Genomic DNA, 22,087 nt, shown 5'->3' with positions numbered 1-22,087 from the left:
AACAACTGTTGCACAGTGAAATAATAAACAGCGCCATGTCATTGACTCGAGCCAAGCGCATCATCAGTTAAAGACACACCTTTGAGCAGTAGCCCTGTTGAATGGAGATGCAAATCCTTTCCTCGAGTCAAGCCAGGCCAACGTGTGTATGTGTGTGTGTGTGTGTGTGTGTAAAATACAGGAAGCCCCTCAGTAATGCAGTACTTTCTGAACTGTTTTGGACAAATCACATTTATTAAGTTTTCTGAACTAAGTGATTCTTGTCAGAAAATGTTCTTCCTTTATGCAAGTTCATGAAGGGTCAGCCAGTTCAAATCTGTCTTTTCTCAATCGATATCGATTCTAAAATCTCAGAGCAACTGCTTATATTTATTATGACGCAAACCATGTCAGAACAGCCTTTTGGTGCTTTCACAATGAAAATCCCTTAATTAGATTTTTATTAATGTCATAATGTGTGAAAATTATCTCCACACTTTGAGTAGTTAAGTATTCATGACAGGCCCACCACTAAATTTAGCATTGTTGCTTTCATAACAAAAACCCCAATTTTAAAATGCATGAATCTACTCACCTCCTCTCACATGATCATTTGGGTTGATTGTTTTATTGTTACTGAGGTCAGTGAGGGAAAATCGGGGTGATACTAACATGACAATGACCGCACATTTCCCTTTAAACAGTGGCTTGTGTGTGTGACTGGCGGTATGCTAAAATAAAACAGACTCGTCCACAGGTATTATGTGTGCAGCAGACGCACAGTTTTTATGTGTTGGAGCTAAATTGGATTTCACTCCTCTTCTCGTGCACAGAAAGGCATTTTCATTTTTTTTCCCCTTTGCATGTTGATGCAGCTTAATTTAATTAAGCTCTTACTCCGCCTCCTTCTTCCAGCCCTTCTTTCCCACTATACCTCACTGCAGCTGCACTCCTCTCTTCTCCTCAGTCTGTTTCCCCCCTCCTCTCCACCTCCTCTTGGTTCACTGCAGGACCAGCGTGTGTGCCTCCTCTCCTCTCCTGGCCCTGCCCTGCTCCTGCCTCGGGCTGTGCTTGGCCTACATGGCCTACGCTGATGCTCCCTGTATTCATGCACAGTGTGCAGGCCAAACAGACCTGCTTTTTTTCCCTCTCTCTCTGTGTCTGCTCTGAGGAGGAGTTCAGCTGAGGTTATGTGGGAATAAAGTGTCCTAGTTCACAGGGTTCTTCCTGTAAACTCTCAGCCTGCTAATTACACTCTCACTGGATGGACTGCTCTTTTCAGCACCGCTCTCTCCCTCTCTCTTCCCCTCCGTTCCCTCACTCTCTCTCTCTTTTCTCTCTCTCTCTCTTTCTCTCTCATGGACTCGCTTTCTGTCTTTCTTTTCTCTGCTTGTCTCGTCTCACTCATGTCCTCTCTCTTTCTCTTTGTCTCTGTCTTGTTTGTTTGTCCACACTTCAGTAAAAGTCAGGTCTCTGTCTCTCTCCACACCTATTCCATCCTGTCTTTTTGCTCTCCAGCTGTTTCCAACCAAACATTGCTCAAGTTTTAAGCGGATTTCACAAAATCTGGCAAAATAACATGCGAGACAAGTCAAGATTACATAACCAGTAACTCTATATCTGGCCCCTTCGGCCATTTCATGGCTGCTTGCCTTACACCAGATGATATTTATATTGTTCTGAATGAATGATGAATGGATCAAATACCCTCGTTTTTCAGTCTCGGCAGAGTAAACTGATGGGGTTAAGCTGATTCGTTGCCATCACTTTTTTTTGTCAGTTTTTTATGCCCTTAAAATATACATGGAACGGGTGGACAGAAACCCTGTCTGTCTTTTGCCTTTTTCCACTGCTTTCCCACTGTGCACGTTTTTACCAGTAGGGTCTGGTTTCACACCAGCAGAGACGAGTTGACAGGCGAGTGCCACCTTCTCTTCATCCTTTGCCAGATGCCAGGAAGTTGTTTGTTAGAGTACACAGGGTGTGCTCCAGAAGAGTTTGATTCACAGCATTTGTCTCTTTACCTCTCGCTCACCCCTCTCCCTCCTTCTCTGCATTGACTGCGAATGATTCATATCTCGTCTGCCCTTCCTCTGACTCCTGCTCAGGTGACTGCAGGCTTTGATCTCTTTGACGTGATCTGATTTTTCTACCTTCTCTTGCTTTTATACCAGGAAAGTTGACTGAGCATGTGTGCTATGTCTGAGTGTTGACCTGCTTTGCTCATTTTGCTCTCACTTATTCGAGCCTAAGAGTTGCGCAGCCAAAAGCTTGTACTGTTGGCGGCCGGCCAGCTCTGCTGGAACAAGACTGAAGTGCCTTGCTCGAGGGCTGTGAATGGAAAACATTCTTCTCTGTTTGTCTGGGAGATAATAAACCACCCAAATAACCATAAAAAACATTTTATAAGTATAAAGGATAATTGTAGTTTATTACAGTCTGGTTCTTATCTGTATATTTTTGGCCATTATAATATTTGGCAATAAAACACTGTAGTAGGAAGTTTCTTTTAGGGCTACAACAACGAATCGATAAAATCGATTACAATCTATTATTAAATGTGTTGGCAACGAATAAAGTTTTTGATTCGTGGTGTCACACGATTATTGCATCGCTCGCTGTGTCGCCGGACTTTTTAAGTCACATACAGAAAAAAATAATTGACAGATAAATCGATTATCAGAATAATCATTAGTTGCAGTCCTAGTTTCTGTGATCTGGTAATATTGCGACGTTTTCCAAAAAATGTCAGATGGGGGAAAGAAACCAAAGCAGTCAGAGAAGTTTTAACAAAACCCTCAGGTTAATCAAACTTTACTTACAGAAAACAAAGGTGAAAGACAAAATGTTACCCAAACATCCATCGCCATTTACAGACCAACATGTTTTTCAACTTTGACTTACTGTTTCCTCTGCAAATTTGGACATCTAGCTAACCTACTGCTTTGTTTACAAAAGACATCTGATGCAATTCAGCAAAAGAGAGTGATGTTTGTGTCTGATAGTTTCATTTCGTGATTTCCCCAGTGGCGATATCTGTGATGGGGATTCCCGCCTAAACACCCGTCCAACCAATTGCGAGCAGCTCCATTAAATGCGAGCGCATGAACTGGCTGTCACAGCTGTCAATAATTGTGGAAAAGCCCCTTTTTGTATAATTTAATAACTCATTGAAACTTACCATAAAAACAAACACTTGAGCAAACATCAGGGTGATGAGAACTACCATGACTTCCATTTCCATTCCCTTGTACGTTAGCTGTACTGCCAATCAGAGTGCTTTCACTCACTGACGGGCTCCAACATCGATTCAGCATGCCAAATTGGCTAAAAATCAGCTGAGTAGGGGACATGCGCAAAACTAGGGTGACAGATGCTCACTGACAGCCTGATATTGACTGACTGTCATCTTGGTGTGTCAGGGCCCCCAAGAGGAGAAAGCGGATAGTCGTTTTTAAGGACCCATTTGGGGCTTATTTGGGTGGATATGTGCTGAAATGTATCCGACTAGAGCCTGATCCTTTCTTTACTGTGCTCTGTGTTTTGTCCACATCATTCTGCTTGTGTTTCAGAGCTGCTCTCCGTAATGACAGCCCACATTACGAGCTTGGATGTATGTTGCAGTGAAAATAGCAGTAGAGTTTATCTGACTGCCTGAATTAGCTCCCTATAAGCTACGCTGCAAAAATGATGTGGCAGTTGTAATAAAATGCATTTACCTTTCAAGATGGGCTGTGAGTTTGAGAATGCACCTCTCTTTATACACAGGTGTTTACTTGTAGCACTGTTTGGATGTAATACGTTGCTCCTGGTCAGAATCTTTCTCGTGTAGTCATTTGATGGATTTTCATTCTGCAAGTAAACACCGTCTTTATTTTTGTCCACATATTTTGGAATTTATTTATTATGACAAAAGTGTCACAGAGGTCACGTGACGATGCAGATGCGCACAATATGAATGACGGATTCATTGTCCTAATCCTGAGTTTTGGCCCAGCATTCTCGTCTAGCTCTCCAGCTGCTGTCGTTAGTCTGAGCTGCAAAGCTGAAGCGCTCTGATATCACTCTGCCTCCTTTGTTAGACAGCTCTCTGCTACTCATGCAGGTCATGTCTCACTCTTCATGCACACACACACACACACACACACACACACACACACACACACACACACACACCCACACCCACACCCTGTGCGTTGCAATTAATGTGACTGATGCAGTTGTGTGCATGGGAGATGGGGGTTTCACTTACTGTGGGAGATGGTTGACAGCCGCCCAGATTTCCATTTGTCTGTCACTGCCTCCCTCCAGTGTGCAGTTGTGTGCGAGCTGACCTCCCCGAGGTGCAGAACATCTGACTCACACAGGATGAATAGTAGCCGTGGTAACAGTGGATCTGGGTTGTTACCAGCTCAGTTTGGACCGCGTTCCTGTTGCCTCACATCTCTCAGCCGACTCTCAATCCTCAGACAGATGACAGTTTCTTGGTTGGATTGGACACGCTGCACAAGTGTGTGTTTCACAAACCTCTTTCAGATCCATGGTGCTCTTTTCACATCTTGCCCAGCAACATAACAGGTTTAAAAGACGTGACTTCTCCCACAACTCTGAAGCCTTTTGACACAATTGAACATAACAGAGGTTACTGGTGTCACTGTGAAGTTTTTAGTACTTATTGCATTTCAGTAACCATTTACATATGAGTGTGTCATTATGTGAGTATATATGAGTGTGTCATTATGTCTCGCAATATTCTCTATTTTTTATTTTCTTTGAGATAATTTGGGAAGGTAGGGAGACACCAAGAGAGGGGATGACATTTAAGAGAGGCCCCAAGGCCACCTGTGAGCTCATAGCAACACAGAACATGGCTCAGTCAAACGGATTCCCCATTAACACCTCCGTTTGCTCGGGGGACGGATAGAGCAGGTGAGAAACGGATAGACAGAAAGTACAGAGAAAAGAGAGCAATCAACTAAAGAGATTTCACCTTTGCAAAAGAGACTCGGGGCTTATAAAAGAGCACCATTCTGTTCCACATCCTGTTCAGTGTTTGAGAAGAAACAAGCATATTGAAAATGATGGAAGGATTCAAATTTTGTCTTTTCTAGAGCATATTAAAATGTTTAACTGGCCACCATCAGCCCAGTGATTGCTGATATTAAATAAACCCTTTAATCACAGAGTCCAATGTGAAAATATGCTGAAAATATATTTTTTTAATCTGCTATCAACCCAGTTGCATGAATACATTTTGACATTGTAAGTTTCTGCAAACCACAGATACATTGCATTTGTACACTGGAGATATGTTGAAATTTAACGTTTCTTTACATTTCAACATTGCAACACTGTGGTTAACGTGTGGTTAGATGAAGACACAAAATCCATGTGATTATGGTTAGGGATGGAGGTTAAAAATATTGCAGCACAGTGCTGCCATAGTTTGTGTGGTGATACTGTATCGATACATGGATTCCAAGTATGGATTTTTAAAAGTTAATAAATTATTAGTATTGCAAATACAAATTAAACTTTTAGTAGCCTTAGTAGAATAATAAACTCACATTTTGTTGCAATATATTTGATTGAAATAAGAGACTTGATCTTTGAAACTTTATTAAATAAAACAGATGTTGACAAACTTTTCCCTTGGGGACATAATCGGGAGTTGAAAAAAAGGTTATATATGCAATATCTGCTATCGCATTACTCAGAACATTACAAAACATTTAAAATTTCAATAACATTGCATCTGGACTAAAGTATTGTGATAATATGTTTGTGCTTTGAAAATACCTTTGAAAATACCTGCTTTTGGTGGAACAAGGCTAGCTGGATAGACAGCAATGTCGTGGTTAAAAGAAAACGCTTTGTGGCAGTATCCTGGCTGGAAAATCAGCGATGGGTTACTGAAAAACACTCACAATTGCCACCAGCTGGAAACAAAAGGATGACCTGCTAAAAACAACTGGTTTTGTTGTTTCTTGGTCTCTAACAGTGGTCTGCAGCTTGTCGTCTAGGTGACACGCCATCCACTATCCCCTCCACCTCCTGATGACAAAGTCGGCTCATATACGACATCACTGTAGAAACATTGATATGAAACATATGGAGCATATAAATGGAGGGTATCTTTGGTATGCAGAAATGTACAATGCCAACTTTTTCTTTTGGTTAAAGGGCTGACGCTCTCTGATGTTGCCGGCCTTTATGTGCTGCTGGGTTAGCATGCTGAATGAGAGTCTTTCGCTGAAAGTCTCGCATAGTCAGACTTTTTTCCAAATTTGTTGTAGCCCTGTGCAAGCTGCCCCCTGAGCAGCAGTTGGCACACCTTCTTTTTGGGGGCAGAGCATAAAATTAGCAAAATGAAATGACAAAAATTGCCCTTAAAAACAACCGATGATAAACTGAGCCAAATACCTACAGCTGGTATATTTGCCCAATTGTCCAACCCTTTACTGTTCTGATCAGACATGTAATTTTTTAATCCTTGGAGGTCACAGATTATGAGTTTTTAGTGCTAAAGGTTGCACTATTTCGTTATAAACTCTTTGACTCGTTGCCAGTGGAGAGGACCTGATTTCCTCCCATTCTTTTCTATCTTTATGTTGTCCTAATCACATCTCATGAGTGTCCATCTTTCTTTAATTCATCCCTGACCCAGTCCAGATTTGTCTGTGTCTGCTATCTCCATCTGCGCTCCGCTCTCACCAGCCAGCCAGACGTACAGGAATCTTAACAAGGAGGAATGACAGGACGACCGTCCCGCACAATCACAGCGTTGGCCGGCCGACATCACACTGCAGCCAACCTCAATTTCGGCGTTTCGCATTCATGAAGATTGATGTATTCTTACTTTGTCTGCTTAACGAAGGCCTGGCATGGAGCACCTTCCAAGTCACCATCTGGTCAGCCTCATCCTGTCTGCTCAGATGACTGGCTCCACTGTGCCGTCTGTCTCCTCGGCCAGGGAGACTTCGGGGGATAGCTGGCAGCGAGACACTTCCGTGCCTGTCCTCCAGCAGGCTCAGCTTGAGCGACGGGGACATGCTGGCTACAAAGTGGTCATTAAGGAAGAATGGGGAGCTGATTCTGTTGCCTGTCATGAAACTGGGACAGGGGGGGACAATAGATTGGTCACAATTCACCTGCTTGCTCATATGCCTGTTATCTCAAACACAGGTGACTGACTTCACCACCTGGTTCTTCATCATCAGAATCACACTGGTTTTACCAAGGCTTGTTGAGCACTTTCAGATCAAATTTAAATGACGCATTTGTCATGGATTGGGCCAGATGTGGGCTAGAGAAGTGTAAATATTGTGGGGTTTTTTCCTGTTTAAGAGAATGCAGCATTACACTGCATCTAATTTTAGTTAGCAGGCCTTAAACACTGTACGCAGGAGCAATGTAGGAAGTCCTTCAGCTTGTTTGGTTATAACCAGGCTGGGACGTCATCTCTCCTCAGCTCCTGGCTCGTTGCTGAGGCTAACAGCCAGGACAGGCCTGGCTGTGCAGCAGGAGGGTTAGCCCACCTATTTGTCCAGTGAACAAAGCCCAAACACAGTCAGAGGGAGACTCACCCAGTCCGTTTCAGGCTTGGACACTGTCCTCGCAACTCTCCCCACTACAGCATGAATTTGGCAGAGGGTTTTTCTGTTGGTGTGTTGTTAGGAAATGACCGTTATCAATGCCGAGAGTGGAATATGTTGCATGCCATGTCTGTAATTATCAGTGGTGGTTGTTGTTGTTGGGATGTAGAGGTGGAAGTGTGTTATTAGAATAAGTAGGGTTCAGAACACGGCTTGCTTTAAACCATTGAAAAACTGAAACTGGGTGAAATATTTGGGAATGCCTTTGCATTCATACATTTTCCCAAATATTGTGCCTGCCAGGCCGCACTGCTAGTTATGGCCAGGGACTGTAATGTGCCCAAGGTTTGCCCAGACTACAATAAGCACTTTTTGCCTGAAGCTATTCGTCTATTCAGGTCACTGTGCTTCTTCCTCTACCTTGCCTTGTTTGCAATATTTAAAGCAACAGCTTCCCAAACTACTTTTCTGAGTATGAAGATATATTATAACAAGAAGCTCCAGAGGGAAATAAACTAAAGATGAAATGACCCTTGAGGTGAGATTGTTCTGTCAACTGCTGTTCCCAAGGTCAAGAATAAACTTTGAACTCAACTTTTAGGATGACTTGGACAAGAAGGCCTTGAGTGTTAAAAAATGGAAAGTTTAGAGCGTTTGTACTTTCCATGTTTGCGGGGGGTTTGCTTTTGGTTTTGTTTGACATAAACTTGGTTATCCACCCATGCCTGCAAGGGTGTGCATGGAGCCATATGTGAACCCCCTGCATGCAGCCCTTTTTTTGGTTGTGCAAGTTGTACACATTGCCAGCAGTAAAAAAAGTAATCTCTTATTCCACTCCCCAGTTCAGTTTGTGGCATATGCGCCTCTTGCTGGTTGGCCAAGAAGAAGATAAAAAATTGATGCTTTTTTTGGAGAGGCTGTGTGAGGAGATTCCCTGTACCCACATTTATGTAATATGTCTTTCAAGGAATAAGCCAAATGAAACACAGAGGTTCTACTTCTGTTATAAGGTCACTATTTTCTTTCTCTGCATGCCTCCTCTTTGTCTGAATTGATATGGCTGTTGGCAAACAATGTTAAGATGCATTACTGTCACCAACTGGAATGGAGTTTGGATCAGGAAATGCACATGCATAAAACTCCAGACTGACTCGGGCCCTCAGTTGAAGTATTAATAGTACCACGGCTGTGTCCACAACACTGGTACAAGTCAGCTGTCCGCTAAAAGTCAGCAGAATGTATGTCCAAGCCTTTAACCCTCAAGGACTGTTTGGTGCATTTTATGCAGTTTTCATTCTTCATTTTTTGATAATCTTTGCTGTGTTCATGCATATGGCAAGATTTTGTATTTTTGTATAATCTTGGATTTTCCAGCTCAGCTCGTACAATAAGTCTAAAATACACTGTGGAAACAAAATTGTTACATTCATACTGCTAAGTGCAAAAAATGCACCATTGAAACCCATTCAAACTTCAGCTTTGGTTCCACAGCCATTAAAGCACAAAAACATGCACTGTGTTATTTCTGGGTGTCATTCTGGACTGTAGCCTTGGAATTTGTAATATTTACTTTTTTTGTGTCATTTTTACCATATTTTGCATATGGAGAAAATACATGCTATTTCCACTCGGCGCACTGTCACAATCAGTGTTGCTGCAAATTATTGACACATCTCAGGCTGTGATAATAATTTAAAAAAAAAATCTACTTTGCATGTAGTAAGTACATTTGTTTGCGATTTTTTTTTGTCATCTTAAAACATAGTGGCATCATGACAAAAAACATATATATTTAAAGCTTGATTTTTGAAATAACAACACGTGTGTGTTTAATATTAAAGTGGGCCCTAAGGGTTAAACATATCTAGTTTCATGAGAACTAGCTAAACTAGGGTTACCCTAACCCTAACCCTCGATTGAATGCTCCGGAACACCTACCCAGTGGAATGGAATAATATGGAATGTTGGTTTTTGTTTGTTTTCACTGAGTAATTATTTAGCACCGTCGCTAACACTGGTGGCCTTAGGCTGCTCTTTGTGTAAATTCTTGATAAAATGTGAAACAGCAACAGCAGCAGGAAGTGGTAATGAGGATTGGTTGTTGTGTGTTGGTTGAGATTAGTGACCAGGCACTCGCTGCATCATGCAAAATGCAGTATTTCTGTGCTCCAGTGTGTAGGGAGCACAGTGCATGTGAGATGCATTAGTTGGTGTTTCATCAGCCTTCATGTGAAGTGCAGCCAGCTGAATCATTAATGGGGCTTGTTTAAATGCAGCAGAGCTGCTCTGTTTATAGAAGTGGTAGAGTGCAAGTGACGAGGGACTGCTGTTTAGAGCAAAGAGGAGTGATTCAAGATTTGCACTTTATGTTGTGTGTGAGAGAACAGGCAAATGGTTCATGTCATGTTTTTGGTGTTAAAGATGGTGAGCTGCAGATGTAGAGATTTTTTTTGTTATACCAACTGTGTGCACACGAGAATACTTAAAAGAATATCCAAATAAAGAGTCAACCGTCTATGTTTTATCTTTTGACAATGTTTGCGCGATAAAGGGACTAGACGGATTTGCCGTGACAGCAGATACAGCAGATCGACTGACAGATTCCTGACAATAAGGTGCATAATTTTATCTCTCTTTTTTTTGTGCAGAAATTGCCATTGACATGATGCTTTTTACTCTCACTATAGCAATGCCACAACCATTAGTCCCACCCAGATCAGAGTGGTTCCCACTTTAGCCCACCCACTTGAATTAAAATACTTGAATGGCCACACACTGGGCACCTGAATTGGTCTTTTTGGAGAGGGAGTCTCATAGCTGCTTGGTCCCAGGATTGACCCCCACAACAGGCATTTACAGTCATATTTTTTTATGTTTATCTGTAAGTCTCCCTAATACATTCTGTATAAGAATACGCATTATAGCTACACTGAACCAACATGTTTGTAATTGTGGTAAAACTCTTAATTGGAAATGACATACCTCACGTCTAAGTATTAAGGGCTCAGCATGGTCCATGCACCAACTTTTTTGGGGGATTGTTGTGGCCTGAAATGCTAGATTTTAAGGCAGCTTTTCTAAATAATTGCAATGAATGTTGCCATGTTTATAGGCGTTTTTCACGCAAATTAATATTGCAAAAGTAGTTGTGATGCTGTCTTGGATTCAGAGCTTATTATTATGAGCGTTCAGTGTTTCCCATTAGTGTGATATTATTAGCGTGGCTGTTTGACGCAGCGCTGAAGGACAGTCTCCGTGAGCGATTTTACTGCTTTCTCTGCCCAGTTAGCACAGGCTAACACAGCACGTTATCTCATCCCAACTTGTCATATTTTGCCACTTGGGCCGAAGCCACATAGCAGCATTTAACATCCGAAACCAAGCCACACTGACAGCGTAATGGATAGACTGTTGTTAAACCTGTCAATAATTGTTGGGTTACACTAGCCGTGTAATACTAACAGTTTTAAATTTTGCCCGTCTTAAATGGTCAAATTTGCGGGAAAGTTTCAGTGATGGAAAAAATTGCAAAGTTGTTGTGATTGCAACATCCAGTAGGGTGTTGACTATCTGACTATCTGCCAATGACTATCTGCATCAGTCAGTGTGCGCTGTATATTGTCAGACTGTGATTTTTTGGAGTTGCCATCACTTTCTGACAATGCAGTGAGCACTGTTGACGTCTACACTGGTATGAGGTTGAAGCATCTTTCTTTAAGCTTTTACAGTAGCAGCAGCCGTTGTTCAGCATGTGTGTTGTTTTGTGCTTGCTTTCTCATTCTCCTTTTTTTGGAAATACCCTGTCTATCTGATTGGAAACAGGCAGCAGAGGAAGTGATCGGCTGGGGAATACCACAGACCAATAAGCTAATCATCAACATAGTGCTTTGAGCATTCAGTGCAGCAGCAGGCTGCGATGTTTCAGATTTTAAGAGGCATGTGCTGAGTCTGTGCGCCAGCTGCTGTTACGTAACTACAGAGGTTTGTGCGTGCGGAAGATTTCAAAGCCTGTCCTACGAAGAACCACACAGCAGGCCTTATTGTGCACCCTTTTCCAAAAGTCCATTACCTAAACACTTCAAGTCTTCAGTGCCCATCTTAACTCTTGATAGTTGTCTTCATTCACTTTCCCAACATGTTCCAGAAAACACTAAAAGGCCCCCGTTGAAATAGTGGTCCAGTTTGGCAATGTGTCAGCTCTCCCACCACAGCCGGACTCCTCCACCAAGATAGAAGCACACAATGCAGCCCTGTGTAATTAGTTTATAAAGCAGGGAGCATGAAGTCCTCTTTGGCTCTTATTCATACTCTGACGGCTCATCTGTATATTCCATCCCCCCTCTCCTCTCCAGCAGTTAATTTAAGAATTTAAGGAGAAGATGATGGGAGCGAATCCATTAGAAAGAGTGTGATTTAGAGGGTTGTCACCCTCCTCTGTTCACTCCCTCTCCTTATTGCAGTCATTTTGTTCTCCCCCTCACACACACACACACACACACACACACACAAACAGGGACATTGTGTGTGTGTGTATGTACCTATGGGTTTGACTTCTAACTAAATGTTCTACTGTTCTTTGAATTGATGTAAAAGTTGACTCTACAGAGGCTATTCTCCTCTAACATCTATATGTGGAATAACTCGATATCATGGAGGGACATAACCACGCACACGGCCAACAATTAACTCATTAGAACAATGGCAGCGGACATGCAGGATGGTGCCAGCGTTGCTTCACTGGCAGAGGAGGCTTTGATTGGCTACTCTCATCATGCTGATTACTTAGCTATTTCTGTGTGGAGTTGACTGTATTAAGACATTTGCTGGGTAATGCACAAAAACACACAAGCAATTCCAATTTGTTAGACCTCATAGGCTTAAGGATTTTGCGTTGGTGTTTTTTGTTTTTCTGCGTAGGCATGTGTTTTCTAGACAGTCGCCAATATCTGGGGGGGGAATTGTTCCTATGAGAGCATATTGGGTTTAGGAGTGCATTTTCCATACATGTAGCTGAGGAACGTCAGTCACTTCAGAGCTAATAACCAGTACAAAGAGGGATGATGAACTGAGGTACATACCAAATGAAAATGTCCACTAATACTTGAAATGAACTTGTAGTTAAATTAAAAGATGCGTGGGCTTCCTGTGGCTTAGTGGTTAAGAAACATGACCACAGTGTATTCCATTCAGTTCTGACTTTGGGCCCTTATTGTGAGTCAATAATGTCCTCTCTCTCTTCAATTTTTGCAGTCTATATTTACACTGTACACGATGACGACAGCAAACTTTGGGTTTCCTTTTTCTTTTAAATGCCTTGGTGGAGAGTGTGTTGCAATAAATAACCAAACGAACGATACAAAAATCCATCTATTTGTAGCTGCAAATGTTATAATCGTGGCAGGCCACCACAAATAAATGAATGTGTGGTGAAGCCAGGATCTTTATGAGGTAGTCTTAAATTAAGCTTTGTGAAACATGGAGATACTTTGTACCATGTAGTTGCTTTGCCATCCCCGTCAGCAGCATCCCTCTGCTCTTTCTCCTCCTCTTTCTACTTCAGTCCTTCTTGTGCTGTCTCAACGGCTCCAGTGTGTGTATGCTTTCTGTCTGTGTGTCAGATTACTGTTTTAATCCTGTCACCTCTCTAAAACTGAGTGTGTGTGTTGTGTATTTTCCAATTTTGTTTGCTTGTGTGCTCTCAAATCTCTTTATTCTGTAGATTTTATATCACTGTCTCCCAACGTGGGACAGTTTACTTAAACTCCTTATATGAAGATTATGTGGTGATTTTAGTTAAATGAATTGAATAACATTAAAGTCTAACTTCCTACGTAATTAACAGAATATGGTTTTAACCACTGACTTTATTTTTGTATTTACCAGATTTGGCAAACAAATGCTATCGCTGGCGATTTAATCACAAGTTAGCCACCTGTCATATGTGAGGGGACACACTGATGTTTACTTAACATTTTGGCACGTAGATAAAGGGCTTGTTGGGTTTGAGCTCAGCTGCCTGGGTGCACCCTGATTAAAGTTATTTTGAGGGAGAGCTTTCTCACTTCTACCACCATCATCACAGATGTGCGTAGTGAGCACATGCTCTGCCATGCTGATGTTCCCTCTCCAGCCTGTGGGAGTGTTCAGACCTAGATTTCACACAGCTCTCCCTTGGCCTTTTTAATTAATACCAACACTGGTTTTATTAATGTCTTCTCTCACTCCGCCCTTTGGCAGCTGTCTGTCTGATTACAGCGAGTCTGACTGCTCCCTCAAACCCCTGGAAGAAAAAGGAGAAAAAAATGAACTTGATGCACTCTACTCATACTTAGAGCACACTGTGAACAATGTATGTATGCTCTTTTCAGTACAGCACAGTCTGAGCAGGGGTATAATTGGCATCACCGAATGCCACACTGTGAACATAGCTACGGTTCATAGATGTCAGACACTTTTGTTGGAAGCTTTCAGGTGTAAATGTGTGTGTGCGGCACAGTGTTCCTGGAAAAGAGCATCTGTACTCAGCGAACCTACCTCGAACAAATAAAGGTCTCTTCTTTATGCTTCTGTGGTAGGGAGTAGTGTATTTTTGAGCTCAGAAGTAATGCTGGGAGCAGAAATGAGGATTTGCTGCTTCAACAAAATCAACAAGTTGAGCAACCTTTCTGTCCTTCAGCACCATCCCAGACAGATTTTAACATTTATTGCCAGGACATTTGCCTGTTTTTCCCATAACAAGTAGACTCTCAAACAGTATTAAAGTTTGAAACTATGGCTGGATACCAGCAGAGTGGCTGACAGAGTAAACAGACGTTACTGCCAAGGAAAAAGTTACCAGCATGCCTCATGACCGATGGCCAGTACTCATTCTCTCTTGCTTTGAGGAAACATTGCCTCTTCAAAGCAGTTTGTTGTGTCTATATGGCTTCGGTGTGCCGCAGTCCAGAGCAAAAAGCATTGTATGCAGGTGTCGATTGATTGGAGCTGTTCCGACATTCCTTGGTACCGGATATTTCTGTCAATACCATAAGGGATCGAGTACCGATACCGAGCCCTAGTCAGTGCTACTGAACCTTCTGTTTGTTGACTCCAATCTCTGATCAGCCATCAGTCGGTATGTGTACATACATACTCAAGTCAAGCTACAGTTTTAGCTCAAATAGGCCATTTACTTGGACTGCTGTCTTTGTCCCAGTATACAAGCACCGGAGGAGAATCGATTTATTGATAGAAGTATATCTGACTCTGCCACAGTAGGTGGAGATATGCTCCCTTTCAGCTGGCTGCTATTGCACCTTCCACCAGTTGACCTATTACATCACATATTACCATTATTGCTGTTGCATCTCTCCCCCTCTCTCTTCTCCTCTTTCTTCCCCTCTCTTTCTCTTTCCTTTATGTCATTATTGTTATTTAATTGTTATTTATGGCATCTATTGCATGTCTGTTCATCCTGAAAGAGGGATCCCTCCTCAGTTGCTTTTCCTGAGGTTTCGACCATTTTTTTCCCCCGTTACAGGTTTTTTTGGGGGGAGTTTTTCCTTAGATGATGTGAGGGTCTAAGGGCAGAGGGATGTCGTATGCTGTAAAGCACTCTGAGGCAAACTGTGTTTTGTGATAATATGCTTTATAAATAAAATTGACTTGACATGACATACCAAACAAGTTAGCATGTGGCAAACGGGTTGCATGGCAAACGGTGACAACATGGATAAGTTTTATGCGCTGTACATTTCGTAAGCACTCTAACCTTCACTTTCGACTTTTGTCGAGTTTTGTTTTCTTCCATTCTTCTGTTTTTGTTTTTTGTGTCTTCCGTTGACAAATTTATGCTGTTTAACTTCCCAGTCAAAGCCTGGGCCATGAGCACGATGGAGCATGTGCAGAACGCCTAGACCAGTTCAGGTACAGCTGAGTTGTTTACATGAAGAGTAGTTCAGTTCCCACAGCGTGCACTGAGTGTTCTCCGAAACAACTGGGCCATCAGCAGCACAGCTATATGGGGGTGCTGAAAAGACTGGCACCAACCAGTTTCCAAAAATGCCATCAAAACCTCTGATCTGTTTAGTAGGAAAAGTAGTACCGAAATCGAGTATACAGGAGCATACAGGAACGTGTGTCTTTTCTTCGTAGTGGATAGGTGTTAATATCTGTTATTCTTGGTTCAGCATGGTAAACAACAGGTTTACATGTCTGGAATAATGTCTGACGGACTCAGTCACTGGCTGGTTTCATGACTAAGCTGCTGGCTGAGCACCTTACTGACCCTGTGCTGGTGTGGGGCTGCTGTTACCTTGGGTGCTGAGTCATGGAGCTGCCTTGCTGATTACCATGACAAGTGGGAGGTGGGAGGAGGGAGGAGAGGACACTGAGGGAGGTACTTGGCAGAGTGGACCTCCTCTACCTCAGCGCTCCTCCCGCCCTGATAGAAGGCTCTGAAGCTGTCACTGCCGCTTCTTCTCTCCCATTCACAAATCCTACAGTAGGAAGGTAGGCTGGAAACTGCACATGTGCCAGGGGAATAGTGGGGAAAAAAAGGTGGTGGTGCGCACGAGCACAACACACATGTGCTGAAAACAAGCTCTCCGGCAAGAGCGTTGTCTGTTGACAATAGATTAAAGTCATTTATCAAGTAAAAATGTTCAACATTCTCTGGTTCCAGTTTCTCCAGTGCGAGACTTTGCTCTTCCATCTTAACAATTGATGATTCAAAACAAAGGGGAAAGAAAATAGTTGTTAATTATAGTTCTGTAACACTTATTATTTATTTTCATTCTTCCTCGGAGCGAAGACTTTATCTCTTGTTAGCCATCTCCCCAAATTCCTGACCTGGACAATCAAATGCTGATCTGCTGCTGAAAATTGGCAGGTTATGAAAAGCTGACACCTTCCTCCACATAGCTGGACGAAGCCAAACAATGAGATTGGAATGGAAGGTATAAAGCATCCATTCACTGAAAACAACAACTGTTGTGTTTATCAGGAGGACAATGAACAAGATCCAACAATCAATAACACGCTTTGTAAACCTTTAAATGCACAAAGATTCCTTGTCATCTACTGGATGTTTTGGGTGGTGTTACCAGACAAATGTGTTTGAAACATGCTCTGGACAAGTCAGTGTTTGCCACAGAATTCGTTACAGGTTTGTGCATGCAGCACAGGCGAAACTCTTCATGAGTTCTTTCTTTCCATAGCAGCAGTTTGTGACTCACTTGGTGGATAATTGATCTGTCGACCTGTTCAGAGCTGATCAGATCAGATTGGTGGATGAGAGGAGCAGCTGTTTGTGAGTGCCTGCAAACTGTTTGACCCAGCAGAATGAACTGTTAAGCTTCACTCTCAATTCTCCTCATGTTCGACTGCTCCATCTGTGCCTAGAGTAGACTGGCAGTGATTGGTACTTTCGGTAAAATGTGATTCCTTGTTACACTGTGTGGTGTATTAAATGGAATCAGTTTACTCAACATACCAAAAAGATCACTTGCAGATTCCTATTGTTAGTTCCAGTCAGTTCTTGGTTAATTGCCCAGTTATTAGTTTGACTACATCACAGTAATGAGCCATCCTGAAGCAGATAATGCTATTTCTATCTGAAACTCAAAATCCTGTTCAGGTTTTTAGTATTTCAGGTTCCGCTTCTCTTACTTCTCGTACTTCTCTCACACACAAACATGTACACACTCTGTCTTAGTTGCTCTTGTGCGATTCTTATTTTATTCTTGTCACCCTTTCTGTTTCCTTTCTCACACACACACACACACACACACACACACATTATAATTTTTCCTCTGCTTTTTCTCTTTCTTTGACTGTCTTACTTTCTTGGACTCACATTTTCTCCCTCCATCCCTCTTTCTGTGGCCTGACCAGCTGGGTGGAAAGAATCACTTGTTTATCTCTCCCGCTGTCCGTCAGGGGCTTTCGCTTTGCCGTTGCCTAGCAACTGCAGCCAAAGCCGACATTGGCTCCTCACAGTGTGTGTGTGTGTGTGTGTGTGTGTGTGTGTGTGTGTGTGTGTGTGTGTGTGTGTGTGTGTGTTTGTGAGAGAGAGAGAGAGGGAGAGAGAGAGAGAGACTCCATGTTTACACGGCAGAGACACAGACAGACGCGTGCCGTCCTCACTGCTCCCCCACAGCTCCTTCACTGCCGGAGTGGCTGCCAGCCTTTGTGTGGCTCGCAGTGTCACAATACACACCTTGGCTTTGTACATCTGAGACACACACACACATACACACACTCCAGACTTGACAGAGACCTACTGATCCCACTGTCCCTCTGCGTCTCCCTGGCTGCAAGACCATAATATGTTGATTTTTTTCAATTAACTGTTAAGTCATAAATCCTTTTATTCCCATGCCAAGAGCAGCATTTTTGTTTTACTTCCATATCTCAAAGATTTTTATCAGCCCAAAATATGGAGGTTATGGAGGTTGTCTTTTTTCCGGAATAAACGGGGGTGTTTATAAAGTGAAGAAATATTTATGTTAATAGTTGCATTCAAGATTTAAATGCATGTAGAATGTAGGCGCATCCTCTTTATCGAAAACAGCAATCCAGCTAATAGGTGAAATCTATGAGCTTTTTGATGAAACTGCTAGACGCTATGGGCGTACAACAGCCCAGTAAACAATAAAAAACACTGAAAAATGTATTAAGTCAAACATCAAATGCTGAAATTTACTTAAAGCCAGATTTTATTCAGTCAAACCTTCCTGGCCTTCTATTGATTTGATAAAAACATGGTGTGAATACTACAATACAAAAGCATAAGAAGAAAAAAGTAACATGCAAGGATGGGTTACAACCAAGCATGATACCTGTTTTGCTCATTCAGACCAGACCAGGGTTAAACTACTGTAACCTTATGAAAAATGGCAGTTCAAATTTGCCAGACCCCAAAGAAATGTCACTTGTTTTGTTGGACTTAATGGCCATCCGCAACATGGCATAGCCTGTGCTGTTTGCGTTTCTGCAAAACCATGGCTACAATAGGTTTGTACATTATTTTGCAGCAGATATGTTGAAACTTTGTTTCTCACAATGCTGCGGTGAACGTGTGGTTAGGTTTTGGCACCAAAAACACTTGGTTATGGTCAGGAAAAGATCATGTTTTGGCTTAAAATGCCCAGGTTATGTGGCTTAAATGCTGCTGGGAAACACTGCGATGTGTCAGTAAACACCCAGGTTCGGTGTCACAAACTCTGCTCGAACACTGCAGTGTGCCACCAAAAACATCCAGGTTGGGGTAAAAAAGCATCCATATTTCGTGGCTCCAACACTGCAATTTGTAAGTAAGAAACATTCATGTTTAGTGCCACAAATCCTGCTGGGAAATGCTGCAGTGAGCTGCTAAAAACTCCTTGGTTTGTTAAAAAAAACCACCCAAGGTCTGTGGCTCAAACCCCAGAAGAAAATGATGCAATATGTTAGTGGAAAACACTTAAGTTTGGTGTCACAGACAACAGCGGAAATGCCACAAAGGGTCGCCCAAAAACAACCACCTAGTCTCGCCAAGATGTCATTAGCTGCCAGTGCTTCTATCATTAAGCAAATGGCTCTGAAGGTGATCCCAACAGTGTCGTTCACCACTGTTGATGTTGTTATAGCTTTGATGTGGATTCTGCAATCCATGTGAGACAGAACAATTTTTAAAAGAGACATTTATATTTGTTGTTATAGTTATTATTCTTGGGTTTGTTAAACTTAAACAGTTTAATATTTTAGAATGCAGCCATTGTTTCACCAGGCATGCCATTCAAATGAATAATATTTCTTCTCTTAAGGACAGAATAGTGAATAAAAAATTCCCACTTTATCATCCAATGATGGTGTGTGTATGTGTGTTTCCGTCACACACAAACCTGTCTTGATACCTCTGTCTTCCACAGGGAGCTATGCCTGTGAGCTCCAGCACACGCTGCTCCCTGCTCCTCTACGCTAGATGTGTCTGCTTCAGTCTAACACCGGGCCCGCTCTGACTGAGGAGCTCATTGTCTTTCAGCACCACATCTCATCTTGCATCACCCTCCCCTCCCGTTTGGAGGCAGTCATATGTATCACTGTGCAGAGAGATGCTGGGAATATTTCTTCCTCTTTTGGAAGCTCCACTCCGAGTCCAACAATCTCAACAATCGTGCCCAGGGGACTGCGGCAATGCACTCGTCATCTGTCATAGTGTGAGGATGGAGAATTAGCAAGCTGTGGATGTATATATATGTGTGTGTGTGTGTGTGTGTGTTTGGGGCGGAGGAACAGTGCCAGAGCCCTCCTGAAGCCCTGCTACCAGTGCTGAGAGTTGAGGAGGCAGGCATGTCTCTGGGCATGTGCAGACACGTTTGGGCAAGAGTCAAGCTCTTGCTCAATACCGCCTCCCCCTGTCCAGCTGCCAATCTGTCACTGGTGCAGCAGAAGTGGACAGAGTCAGATTTCTGTGAGCTTCTGCCTTTGTTGTCTTCATTTTTTTTCACCCTGCTGTTATTATCCCTTATGTAACCCGATTAAAGCCAGCGCAGGTTCCTGCAGCAGACTGCAGATAAAAGCACTGGCCTGGGCCAGTGACGGCAGAACGGGAATGAATCGGAGCGTGGCGTCTGCAGCACAGTTCACCTCAGATGACTCGCAGCAGTTTGCGTGTCTGTCTGGGAGTGATGATGTCACACCGCCCCCGTTATAAATACTGTATCTCCCTCTCTCCGCACCGGCTGACCTCACCTCACATCACTCAAGACCTCAATCCTCTCCACCGCGCTCCACCCACAATCCCCAGAGATGCTCTCCCTCTCTGTTTTCTGTTTAGTTATTTGGCTAATGGGCTGCTTTAACACTGTGTGCATGTCCGTCATGAATCATGGCATTACGGGCTTGCTGTTGCACTCATCCATCTGTGTCGCCGCGCAGCGATTGGTCAGAAAGTGTACGGGAGGGAAAAAGCAGTTTACTGGACCCTCAGCACACTCCATCCATCTCACTTGCACCCTGTCAGTGGATTTAATAGTTTCTGTAGAAGAAGTCACAGCAAAGGCTCCAGCTGCTCAGCGTATGTGTGTGCAGCAAAAACTGTCGCTGCATGCTGGGAAAAACAGCACAAAGAGCTGGTTCATATTGCCCTGTAATACTGTCTTGATTTGGTGACAAAACGAAATCAGATTACTGCTGAAGTGTTGGCGTGTAGCGTGATGTTCATGTGAAGCTTGACTTATTGCCTAAGATTTTTGTTGCATTTACTCCCTTTTTTGCAGTTCTTCTTTCAGATTAGAAATTTTGAGTATGGTAAACACTAATATGATGGTTCCCTAGTCTGAAAGTATACAGAGTGGTGAAGTAATGATTCCTAAAATGTGGAAGTCCGTTAGCATTTTAGCACTTCCGGTTCGCTCATCTTAAAGTCTGTAGTTTTTTTGAATGGGTTTTCGGTAAAATGCCTTAAATAAGGTCTGTGGTTAACACAGGGGAAAGATATTGAGACGTTTTGTTCTGCCTCATAAAATACATTTTTGTACTTTTAAGGTTTTACTTGTCTTAAAAAATGCAGTTGCTAACAAGTGGCTAAATGACAGAGGCAAAGTGTTATCAGGTGACGTAAATAAACTAAACTATATAGCATTATAAGAAACGATAGATGTTTTTTTTATTGTCAGACAATATATTTCGTCATATCACACAGCCTTGCTTCATATTAAAACATCTGTTGGATTTGAGAGCAGCAGCCCTTGTGTTGTCAAACAAAAACAACATTTCTGAACCTTGTACATTTTTTAACCCTTTTGAAACCTGGAGCAGAATCACTTGTCTCTTCTGCTTTCAGATGCCTTTCACAAGCCAAACCTTTGAACTCTGAGCAAATTTTTGCAAATTCTTTCAAAGACATGGGAAAAAGGCAATGAGCAACTTTGTAGTAAATGGTCAACACATGCAAAAAGAAAAAAAATCTGGAAAAACTATGTTAGAAATATCAAGATTACGTGTGTAAAATAATGCAAGAAAGTCATACATTTTGAAGCTTTTTTTCCACTTTTTAAAAAAGTTTTCATGTAATTCTCTTGTAATATTTTACTAATTTCTTGCAAATGTTTAGGTCATTTCTCCCATCGTTGCTCAATATTTTCTTCCCATGTTTTTTAAAAAACTCAAGCCAACTTTTTCAGGATTCAAAGTGTTAAACCCAATCAGACATGAAAAAAAGAGATACAATTGTAAACCTGATGCTCAATATACTTTTGTTGTTATTGTTGCGTTGCAGGCCAGAAGACGTGTCTCCACCTTCATGGCGTGTTCCCCTACATCTACGTGCCATACGATGGGTACGGCCAACAATCAGAGCGCTACCTGCGGCAGGTGGCCTTCAGCATCGACAGGGCCCTTAACGTTGCCATGGGAAACCCCGCCTCCAGCATCCAGCACGTCTTCAAGGTGGTGCTGGTCTCTGGCATGTGAGTGGCTCTTGATTTTTAGCCTTATACAACTGTGCTGAGTGTGAAACAAGTAAAGACTGCGAAACCCTTAAAACTCAT

The 22,087-nt window shown here is 42.5% G+C and overlaps 1 protein-coding gene across 1 annotated transcript in view; it reads left to right on the top strand.

The window, feature by feature from the left end:
- Window positions 1-22,087, top strand: part of rev3l (REV3 like, DNA directed polymerase zeta catalytic subunit) — a 93,482-nt gene that overhangs the window by 20,850 nt on the left and 50,545 nt on the right. The window contains exon 2 of the mRNA XM_042503379.1: window positions 21,817-22,006. Within this exon, the coding sequence (XP_042359313.1) occupies window positions 21,817-22,006 (190 nt within the window). The remainder of the gene's footprint in view (window positions 1-21,816; window positions 22,007-22,087) is intronic.

The sequence above is a fragment of the Plectropomus leopardus genome, chromosome 16 (genome assembly GCF_008729295.1).
Source record: "Plectropomus leopardus isolate mb chromosome 16, YSFRI_Pleo_2.0, whole genome shotgun sequence".
Lineage (NCBI taxonomy): Eukaryota > Metazoa > Chordata > Actinopteri > Perciformes > Serranidae > Plectropomus > Plectropomus leopardus.
Note: the sequence above shows the minus strand (reverse complement) of the source record. Positions and strands in the feature narration are given on the sequence as shown.